At 39.4% G+C, this 12069-nt stretch overlaps 1 protein-coding gene across 1 annotated transcript in view; it reads left to right on the top strand.

Annotated features, from left to right (window-relative positions):
- The first annotated feature begins 10385 nt into the window (after window positions 1–10385).
- PAK3 (p21 (RAC1) activated kinase 3) overlaps window positions 10386–12069 on the top strand; it is a 128102-nt gene continuing 126418 nt past the window's right edge. Inside the window, exon 1 of the mRNA XM_059678904.1 lies at window positions 10386–10583. Within this exon, the coding sequence (XP_059534887.1) occupies window positions 10409–10583 (175 nt within the window). The 5' untranslated portion in view covers window positions 10386–10408. The remainder of the gene's footprint in view (window positions 10584–12069) is intronic.

The raw sequence follows: 12069 nt of genomic DNA, 5'->3' as shown, positions 1-12069 counted from the left end.
CAGCTGCAGCCAGGTAAGTAGGGTAATGAGCAGCAAAGGGAATACACTATTTGGTGTATCCAACAGGTTTCAAATGAAGATCTTTATAAACTTGGAAGAGGAAAACCATGAGAAAGCCAATATGCTTTGTTATAAGGTCATCTTTCAAATTTGTCTTTCGGTTTCCAGAAGAACTTTCTTTGGGTGGAATGATCTTTTCTTAGACCCATGGCCATTTTTGTTAAGACACAAAAATTTGTCTTTAGTGGGGGTAAGAGGTGGGGATATTCCTATAACTAAGGCATGGCCAGCTGAAACTTTATACTCTAACATTTGTGAAACAGGATAGATAGAAAGTAGACCTTGTCATGTCCCATTCTTTCTTCAGTATTTGAGAGAAACAATTTTTTTTGTTTGTTACGGATGGTATTTATTCTTCCTTAGCCATAACCTTTAGGTAAGATGCTATGATATATGCTCAGCTCTTTTAAAATGTAGGCATGTGAACTTGGATCAAGGAACAAAAGTTTGGGAAAGAGTTGTTGCATTTTATGCTACATTTTATGCTAGCTCAAATTCTTTGACCTCCAGTTTGGTAAGTTGTCTTTTTTGAAATATGAGCATTGTTACATTGATCTAAATTCTTGGTTTAGAAATAATACCAAGGTATCAATTGATACCATGTGGCTCTTTTATTCAGATTTGCAGGGAGCACCTTCCCTCTAGAAAGCTGATTTGGGTACAGACAAATTCAGACTACAGTAAGGGCCTAGAATGATGAGCCATGACACACAGGTGGGAAGACACTGTTCAGGCATCTATATGGTATACAAAGAGCCCTAAAAATTACTGGAATTGAAATTTTAGCCTTGCGTTTGAAGAAATCTGTGGCTCTTTCACTGGAGTGGGTCAGGAAAGGGTATAATTATAACCCATGCATAGTAACACAGCAGCTAGAACCCCAGACACTCAAGATCTTGGTTTACCATATCTGCTCACTTAGGCTATTAGTCTGCATCTATTTTTTCCATCTCAATGCGTTATATGTTTCTACATTCTGTTTTGAGAACTAGGAAATATTCTATTACTAGATTTTACTTTCCTTACCTTTCCCCCACACATTTCTTTGAGGCACCTTTTAAGGTTGTCACTTTTTTATGCTTAAAAAAATGTATACCTCTGCTCTTTAGGCATTTTATTTTCTCTTAGTAGAAGCATTGATGTTGGACATGGAAAGCTGAAACCTGTAATAATGCATCAATTTGCAAACATAAATACACGTCAGATGATCATTAGCATTTTCTTGGCATTATCTCATGTAGCCTACACAATAAATAATAAAGTATGGTGCTGCATACATTTATAAGTTTAAGAAGTCATTGGAAAAGGAACTATTTGTCCCACATAATATATGAAGTATATGAGGTCTAGATGCTGGGTCTACTTATCAATTTCCTTATTTGCAACCTATCATTGAAACTTGCGACTATAATATGCTGGCTTATTGGATTCAATTAATGTCAAGTTGTTGCTCAAAACAATGGAAATCACTCATAAAGATTTCCATTAGCAGAAAACAGGACTACAGCAGAACCTACCTCATTTGCTTGTGTATATGAAAGCAAATAAATTTATTCCATGTGAGTGTGCTTGTATGAGTGTCAGTAGTTAGTTATCTTTTATAGGATCTAAGATTGAAACTAGGCAGCTGTAAAAAGAGCTAGTTACCTTCCTTGCTTGTCTGGCTGCTTTTGTAAATCTGCCTAACAAGTTGCTCAGCTCCTCCTGATCAAATGATCTTAGAAATGGCTTCCCTCCATTACACACTGTAATGGTATCTCCCAGACAAGGCTTTCTGAAACAGCACACCCCTGTCTCTGATAGCAGAGCTCCCTTGGTGAGTGCCCCAGAACAGACAAGCTCCAAAGCAAGGCCATCTAAGAATTGGTATTACTGGCCAACGAAACCTGTGGGAATTCTGTCAGTAAATCACCTATCCTTGGGTCTTTGGATGAGAAAAGCAGTTGAAATCAGTAAGTACCATCCTGAAGTGGGTTTAAGTGAAAAAGCTGGAAGTTTCATATGAATATTTTGGGAAGATAAAAATGTATATATGAAGAGTGTGTGTGTATTTGTGGTTTTACTTGGATACACATTGAATAGGTGTAGTGAAAAGGGAATTGAGAAGAGTTTGAAATTCTAGTCTCATTTTTTTTCACTTATTTTGTCATCCTGGGTAAGTCACTTAACTTTTATACACTTTTAATTCCTCATGCGGAAAGTGGGTATGCTACTTCCTTCTTTACATGCTGGTGTCTGTCTCAAGAACAAGACATAGAAGTTCTACTGACATGACAAAGTCATATGGTAAAAAAAAAAGAGGTGTTAATAATGGTAGCTGGTTTCTTCATCATGCCCAATTTCTTGGCAGTTAGACTAGTGCCCATATTTCCAAAGATGGGCCTGCTTTGAGTAGCCATATAGACTTATATGACTTTATGACAAGCTTACTGCAACAAATGCATAGCATGTATAAAGTTCAGTGTCATTACCTTACATGTGTATTTAATGCCTACTGGGGATAAAGCACTGTATTAGGCAGCACTGTATTGCAAGTTGTAGGGCTACAGTTATGACTGAGGGGGTCTTACCCTCAAGGAGCTTATGACCTACTGAGGGAATGACATGTACAATGACTATGTGCAATTTGAAAGAAGATGATAGAAGTTCTCAGTCGGGCTCATCTAGCTGGCTAAGGTTAGTGGTGAACTGTCTCTTGCCCACCTAGTCTGGGAATGGGAGTATGAGTTTGGAACTACTGGAGGCCAAGACTATGCTTTTACTCTTTCTTGTAAAATGAGATAAATGTTCTTTCTCTACACTTTTGAATCATAGCATATTGTGGAAATGTCTGAAAAGTCACTCAAAATCTTCAGATGCAAGTTTCTATAGAAATGCAACACAATGTATAATCTTTCTTTTAAATTAAAGTACATTGTCCCCTTTGTGAAAGGCTAGATAATTACTTTTTTTGGCAATTAAAACCAGTCCACTACATCTTCTTTCATTGTCAGTCAGTGTCTGAGCCAGTTGGTTCAGTTGCTAATAATGTGTCCAATATAACGTGTACTTAATATCTGTGTAGGCTAGTTAGCGAAGCAGAGTTTGTTTCCCAGTCCCAGACAATATGTGGAAGCTCAGGTAGCCATCTTGAAAACATATGCTTTTATTTACAGGGAGGCCAGGAAAGAACTGGCAGGAAACTATTAGAACCTTTTTACTGCCACCAAAGTACAATTCATTCTGATAGTAAAGCAACCTCATCCTCAAATACAAAAAAATCCCAGTGTTGATATCATTGTTTAAATAGACATTGGCTGACTTTAAATCTATGTTTGCTTCATACCTGAAAGTCTGAAAGCTCTCATTAAATCTTCAATTTGTCTTGATGTATAGAGCTAATTCTTGTTATAAAGATTTCTCAAATTGTAAAAATTTGAAATACCCTCATGTATTATTAACCTTTTTAACTTAGTGAGAGTTCTTTGACTTGTTTACTTTAATTTTGAGATCCTAAAATCCATCTTCTTTCCTATGTACTCCTGTCAGTTTGGCAGTCATCAGCTCAAAATATCTTGCAACCCCATTTTTTATGTAGGTATCTCAGAAACATTGGGAAGTTCACCCTGGAAATTTCCCCTAGGTTATATCTCATTCCTATGTTAGATCCTCTAGTTCAGCGGTTCTCAACCAGTGGGTCGTGACCCCTGAAAATACATCCTGCATATCAGATATTTACATTACGATCCATAACAGTAGCAAAATTACAGTTATGAAGTAGCAACGAAAATAATTTTATGGTTGGGGGTCACCACAACATGAGGAACTGTATTAAAGGATCGTGGCATTAAGAAGGTTGAGAACCACTGCTTCTAGTTTGATATGAAAAGGATGTTAAGAATATTGGTGTGCTCACCAATTTGTAGTAATAACCTTGTGTGGATGGTGGTTTAGGAGCTTTACCTCTGGATTAATTAGATCATAGCTTTGCATCTGCTGGCCTGGGCTTCTGTTTTTGAAAGGAGGCCAGTATTAGTTTGTTTCTTGTTGGTAAGCTATGCAAATAGTTATTTCAATTTTAAAATCAGACAGGATAATGCAGACATGTCAGTTGTCTCTGATGGCACCAGATATGATGAAAATAGTTGTTTTGGTTGCTTATGGCTTAATATGTGGGCTTGCAAGTTGTAGGGATAGTATTTCTGGACTCATTTTTTACACACCAGGATAGAACACCTCTGGCCAATGGGAATTATTGGCATTTTTGGTTGCATCCTATTCAACATGTATGCCAGAGTATGAATTTTGGCCACATTAGGGAGAGTACAATTGATTACCTAGCTCTCCCTTGGTTCCTGATATATGCATATTGATGCATTTTTTTTAAACTATGGGGCATTCTATGTATACCTTGGCACTGCACTGATTAAGATAATGCATTTTGGAGAAATGAGAGAATGATGGAAAATTATTTATAATTCCTAATCATTTCATTTAAAGTCCCATGCGTCTTGATAAAAAGATTCCTTTAAAATTCTTTGCAGTAGATCTCCGTGTCAAAAGCCAAGTCAGTGAAGAGCGGTGTGTATGTGTTTGTATATGGGCCTTTGTATGCGTGCCCTCATGCTTTGTGAGGGGAAAGGGAGAGAGAGAAAAAAGAAGATGAGTGAGGGGGAAAGAGGAGTAATCTCTCCCAGTACTCTGCAAAAGGGATGTTTAGGCTCCTTGGTTATCATGAGACAAGAAGCTCACTTCTTTTTACTGATGAATTTATATTGTAATTACTGAGTGCTGGTGAACCTCATTAAGTCCCAGGGGCTGGATTATAAATATATACAATTCACAGAAGCCATTTGAATTCTCTGTGAAAAACCTAGTACTCAAGTATGAAATCAATCTGTGAACAGATATAACAGTTTTGATGCTGGTTGTCCATTAAAGTTAGCTGTTTCTCTACAATGCTAAGGGCCAAGTTCTAAAAGTTAAACAAATGCCCTGTGGCTAGATCCAATGTGCCACTCACTTGTAAGTTCCTGTTCTGTTGCAGAAGGGAATGACGGCAGTTAAACTTTAAAGATAAACATTTTTTTAATTGAGTTCCTAGAAAATAATGGTGCTTTTATACAATTCTTGAAATAGAGCCTACAGTTACTCCAAACAAAATAGTCTCTATCAAGATCTTGGAAATAACGACATCATAGTCAGATTGAACCAGCAATCCATTAAACAGTATGTTTTGTAGAAAGCTATATCAGGGGAGGAACCTGCTTTGGTAATTTGGCATTGTTTATAAACATAACATAATGGAATTCCCCTTTTTATCTACATTTATGGAATAGTTGGAGATATCTCCCACTTGGGAAACAAATACATTAGCAGCAAGGCTTCCTTACAGGTCCCTACCCTTTCTCCATCAGTTTTCTAAAAGTGTGCTTTGAAGCATTTGCTTTGAAATTGAGTTAATGATAACAAGATGCTCCTGCATTATTCTCTTGTCATCAAATCAGAATTATTTGGAACCATTAGAAGAAGATGAAGATAAGTTGTACCTTGTAAAGAACTGAAGTAATCCTGTATAATAAAAGCCTAATATGCAAATTGGCCAAAAGGTGGAACGACCGGTGGAATGGCCAGTCACTATGGCACACACTGACCACCAAGGGGCAAACGCTCAATGCAGGAGCTGCCCCCAACCTGCAGGCCCCTGGCCAGCCAAGGCGGGTGCCAGCGAGGGCCTCCTGATCACCCCTCCAGTCCGCCCCACAGATCAGTCCTGATTGCTGGCCAGGCCTAGGGACCCTACCTGTGCACAAATTTTGTTCACTTGGCCTCTAGTAAGAGGACAATTCGAGGAAAACCAAATCTGAAATATATAGGTTAAAGAAGTGGTTATTTGGTTCATGCTACATATTCCTGGTGTGGAACTAGACAAAAATTCTTCAACTTCATTTTCATGCCTATAAAATGTTTGTTTCAACTCCTCTTATAATCTTCTGATGATTTAAATGGAATTGAAGCAAATTTAATTTACTGGGCAGTAGAAAGTATGTTATATAAGCCAGGTCCTTTGAAGATACCTGTGATATGGACCACATCAATTGTGTGGGGTAGACGTTTCAGTCAGGAATTTCTAGTGTAATATAGGAAAGTATAGTATGAGTTTTTTATTCTTTTTTATTACAAGTAGCCCTTGTCTCCCAACCTAAAATATACCAGGTCAAATAAGGTCAAAATAATCAGGCATCCTGAAAAAAAACAGGGCACTTACTTTGTGAGTCTCTGGCCAGAGCCCTTAATTAGGAACAAAGAAGGCCACTTAGTTAGCCACACCCATTTATCAAGAACAAAGGAGTCTAGTATTTTCAATTACATAGGTGCCCTAGAATCCTGACTGGCCCAGACTCTAACTTGCTTTTATTGTGCAAGACTAGCTCTGTATACCATTTTAAAGAGGCCATGCATGTTCCTCTGACTTCTTCATCTCAAGTAATCAGTAATCAGAAAATATGTATCATCTGAATAGTGTGGTTCCTCTCTCCTTGTGATATATATTTTTCAGAAACCTCTCTTTTAGGTATTTCTATTTAAATACACAGTTCTTTTGCAATAACTTTAAATTTTCATTGATATTTTTTACCAAAGTTCAGTATCATATGAGGTAGATTTTGTATAATTGAGCTTTATTTAATAATCTCATATTCAGACATCATTCTTGAACTGAGAAAAGTAAAACAAACAAACAAAACCAAAGAAAAAATAGTGCTTTGTTTCTGGTGGCAAATTCTTCTCAGTGACTAAGTTAAAACCACATCTGTCCAAAACAGAATAATGCCACCGATGAAATCGGTCTTAAACTCATTTTTATTTTGGGGAAACAGTGAATTTAGAAGGACCAAAATCAAATACAAAAGGGAATGTAAACCCATTAGCACTAGTTTCATATTCTAATTAAAATAGGCACTAGTATATCCATGAGTAGGCCTTATCCTTGACATCAGTTAGTTTTAATTTTGCTGTATACTGTAGTTTCACCTACATAGGAAAATGTGAGACTTGTCAAGTTGTTGCCATTTGTGACAAAACATTTAATACTGAGTATTTTCACTATCATGCTAACTGAAAAAACAACAACACAGAATTGTTCTTAATTTTTTAAGATAATGCAAGTCATGACACTTAGGAACGGAAAAGAGATCTCTTGTCCAAATCAAGATCAAGCCAATCATTGTTAGTTGGTAGTCATCTATGCAGATGGAGAAGCTATTGATAATCACTTATTTTTTTTAAAAAAATATATATTTTATTGATTTTTTCCAGAGAGTAAGGGAGAGGGATAGAGAGGTAGAAACATTGATGAGAGAGAAACATAAGAAAGAAACATCGATCAGCTGCCTCCTGCACACCTCCTACTGGGGATGTGCCCATAACCAAGGTACATGCCTTTGGCCGGAATTGAACCTGGGACCTTTCAGTCCGCAGACCGACGCTCTATCCACTGAACAATAATCACTTATTCTTAAATATTCACTGGCTGTATATATTTGAGAAAACTTAGAACATAGTAAAATTAAAAAAAAATTCTACATAACATGATGCAACCTAATTAGAGTTCAATACTGAAAACAATAAGCATTGTAACAATTAAAGAGCTAAAAATATTTATGATAGATTATTTTTCATTATAATAGATAATGAGGAGATCTTGGTTTTATTGTTGTACTTAGATTTGTTTATAGTAAATATTGTTGGGATAAAGTGATGTGCTAATAGACTAGAGGCCCGGTGCACAAAAATTTGTGCACTCGGGGGGGAAGGGGGGTCCCTCAGCCCAGACAATGCCCTCTTGCAGTCTGGGACCCCTCGGGAGATAACGACCTGCTGGCTTAGGCCTGCTCCCGGGTGGCAGAGGGCAGGCCCAACCCTAGGTGCAGCCCCTGGTCGGGCTCAGAGCAAGGCCAATTGGGGATTTGGGGTGCCGCCCCCTGTCATGCACAGAGCAGGGCGGATTGGGAGGTTGCGATGTCACCCTCAGTCACACTCAGGGTAGGGCCTATTGGGGGGGTGGGGCACTGCCCCCTGTCACACTAAAGGCAGGGTCGATGGGGAGGTTGTGGCTCTACCCCCTGTCACACACAGAGCAGGGCCAATCAGGGGGTTGGGGCACTGCCCCCTGTCATGCACAGAGCAGGGCCCATCAGGGGGTTGGGGAGCTCCCCCCTGTCACTCACAGAGTAGGGCCGATAGGGGAGTTGGGGCACCGTCCCCTGTCACACACAGAGCAGGGCCAATCAGGGGGTTGGGGCGCCACCACTGTCACACTCAGAGCAGGGCTGATGGGGAGGTTATGACTCTACCCTGTCACACACAGAGCAGGGACCATGGAGGGGGGGTTGGGGCGCCGCACCCTGTCACACACAGAGCCGCAGGGCGATTGGGGGTTTGGGCGCTGCCCCCTGTCATGCTGATCCTGGTGCCGGGAGGCCTCGCGGCTCCGCTGATCTCAGTCCTAGGAGGCATATTACCTTTTTACTATATAGGATAGAGGCCTGGTGCACGGGTGGGGGCCGGCTGGTTTGCCCTGAAGGGTGTCCTGGATCAGGGTAGGGGTCCCCACTGGGGTGCCTGGCCAGCCTGGGTGAGGGGCTGAGGGCTGTGTGCAGCTGGTCACACACCCTTCAGGGTGGGGGTCCCCCCTGGGGTGCCTGGCCAGTCTGGGTGAGGGGCTGAGGGCTGTTTTCAGGCTGGTGGGTGACTGAAGCTCCCAACCGCTCCTTTTTTCCTTTTTTTTTTATTCTGGGCCAGCTTTAGCTTGAGGCTTGGCTCCAGCTCTTAGGCCTCCACTGCTGAAAGTAGGTTTCTGGCCTTTGCTTACAATGTTGCGATCCTGCTGGCTGAAGTCCTGTATTTGTTACATAGTGTCTTAAACTGCAGGCTCAGAGGCCTGCAGCTGCAGGCGGGGAACATTGGTTTCCTCTGTCACTGAGGCAAGCAAGCCTCATGTTATTTTCAAGCTGCCTGGCTATTGGCCGCCATCTTGGCTGTCAGTTAATTTGCATATCTTGCTGATTAGCCAATGGGAAGGGTAGTGGTCATACGCCAATTACCATGTTTCTCTTTTATTAGTGTAGATAATGAGGAGATCCTGGTTTTATTGTTGTACTTAGATTTGTTTATAGTAAATATTGTTGGGATAAAGTGATGTGCTAAGTTGTGTTTGGAGAGTTCTTTTGCTCCTAAATGAGTGCCAGTTAATATTTGAATTTACAGAGATTTTGTTGCAATGAAATTTGATTTTTCTTGTATTCAAACTGGAGATTTACTTGGAAGCTACTCTTAACACCTGACTTGCCATGGCAAGTTTCAGGTCCCTAATGAAGAACTTGAATTGGAATAGGAAAACAGCTGGAAACAGAAACATTTCCTTGGGAAGTCCATGCTTTACAGTTCACTTTACCCTCCCAGTGGGATAAAACCCAAATATATTCAGCCCTAAGCACAAAATGCAAAAGTAATGAAATTAAAAGCAAATAAGTTGCTAAAACCCAGACAGATTCTTGCAACGCTGTTACCCCTGTCAACTTCTTTGTTCCCTGTTCCAAGACATAAAATATGACAATGAATAAGCTTTTAGTGTCTCCTCAGGAAGTGGTCCTCTCCTTGGAGCTCCTCTTTGCTTATGGTGACATTTGGTTCAGCTTTATCTTCTACCTGCTACCTGAAGATGGGAAATCATTTCTTCTATCTGTATACCCAAACTCTGATGAAACTACCAGGGCTACTAGATTGCTTCTCAGTTCTTTCTCATAAAACAGTAGAATATATTTTGTAGATCAGGTACACACAAGTGAGAATCAGACACCAAAGGCATCCCAATGTCAAAGCATTCAACACATCATTCTTATGGGTCATTAAAATCAACAGCCAAATCTGTGTCATTTTTGGATTCTGAAGAGGTTGTGCTACCCTACCATAGCAATGATCAGGATAGATAGAATATTTAAAGAAGAAAGATTGTAACTTGATCATGAAAAGACTTGGTGTACAGCAGAAAATAGAGTTTCATCGTAAGAAAAGGAAGGGACCTTTTATGTGTTTGTGTGTGCATCTTGAAAAGCGATTAATCATAGCCTTCACTTTTCTCTTTGAGAAATTCCGCTGTTGGTCATTAGGGAGGCAGTACCTTTTCCTCTAGAAAAGAAACCCCTCAAAATGGTCAATGAAAAACCTGAGACAATATGATACCAATACCTTTGTTTCTAAGATATTAGAATCCCTATATTTACTAGATTGTTTTATAGACCTCTCCTTTCTTAACTCCTGTTTTCTCCTCCTCCTTCTTTAGGAGCTGTGCAATTAGTTGTAACTGAAAATGTCTGACAATCTGGATAATGAAGAGAAACCCCCAGCTCCCCCACTGAGGATGAATAGTAACAATCGGGATTCTTCAGCACTCAACCACAGCTCCAAACCGCTTCCCATGGCCCCTGAAGAGAAGAATAAGAAAGCCAGGCTTCGCTCTATCTTCCCAGGAGGAGGGGATAAAAGTAAAGTATCAGTGGCCGGGCATTGAAAAGGGGCTAGTTTATTCTTTCATTGTCACTTTCTTTCTTGGGTAGTCATTTCTTGAGCATTAGTTGTTTAAGGACTGCCTGATATTTATGTCTACTTCTTCAGAGGTTGCATTGATGTACTGTGGTATACAGAAAATATACTTATGTTGTATTTACCTTTTACATCATATTGAATTCATAGTGTTAAGCCAAGGGAATCATAGCAATAATACTGTCTTGAATATATGAACGACTTTCTTTCTGATAACTTAGAGAAGAATTTACAGTAATCTTTTCTAAACTGCAAGCTCTCCTTATTGGAAATTGGACTATAGGTGGATTTACTTCTATACACCTTTTTGACAGCTGTGAAAATTTTGAACTGAGTATACAGGAGTCAGTCCAAGTCATTTGTTTTCTTTCTCATCTTCTGTCAGTTGTCCCCTACACAACCAGCCCTATTTGCACTGGATATTACAACAGCATATTATCATTTATCCTTGTGTTGCTCATAATACCATTTGGTGCTTAAATATCACATGCTGACACTTTGTAACACTGGGGGATATAAAATATCTAGTAAGTAATTGCCAGGTTGCATTAATTAGCCTAAAGTTTAAACATGGCTTCTATAAATGTGACTATTGAGGCAGAATAGAGTGGATGAAGTACAGGGACAGTTACCACAGAAACTTGCCAAAAGGGCAAGAAGGGTGATGTCTTTAGAAGAGAAAAGGAACATTCCTCATCTGCTTCTTCAAGGCAAAACAAACGGCTTCATAGGTTGCTTTCACGGTGTTAATGAATCCATAATTTGTACTATAAGGAAAACCCAAATTCTTTTAAGGTCAGTATTGTCTCTTGTATACCTGTATCACTTAAGAGATGTTTTATCCCTTGTGACATAAGGATGGAAAACTTGGAAATGATGTTAAACATCTGTATTAAATACAAGCAAAATAATAAGGAAACACTTTCCATGTATGGGATCTGTGACCATGTAAGAGAAATTTTTGAAGAAATATTTTCAGACATTGAAATGGGTCCAGAAAAAATATTTGCTAGTAACAAGGGATATTTTGAGAAACTTATGGAATGCCATGACCTGGAGACCAAGTTTTATGTTACAGTGGTGCCAAAGAAAGAACTACCAGAGCCTGCAGCTTCTGTGTTGTATCTGCCACAATTTCAGAAAATAATTGAAGCAGGGGATTATGTTTTTGTGCAAATCTGTGCTCTTGAGACCACCATGTTTTGGAAACCCTTGAACAATCTCATTTTACCTTTTGAAGAGTAGGAGCCAACTGATGCTAGTATGAGGTCAGCAAAAATAGGAAGGCTTACATTTGTGGTTTGTGCCACTACTTCAGGTGACCTCATAGTGAAATCATTACTACTCTACATGAAACTATGCCCAAATCTTCCCAATAGAAAAAACCTAGCCAAGTTTCCGATGCATTTTCATGCAAACAGAAAAGCC

This window comes from Myotis daubentonii, chromosome X (assembly GCF_963259705.1).
Source record: "Myotis daubentonii chromosome X, mMyoDau2.1, whole genome shotgun sequence".
Classification (NCBI taxonomy): Eukaryota; Metazoa; Chordata; class Mammalia; order Chiroptera; family Vespertilionidae; genus Myotis; species Myotis daubentonii.
This window is presented reverse-complemented; position numbering and strand designations above follow the sequence as displayed.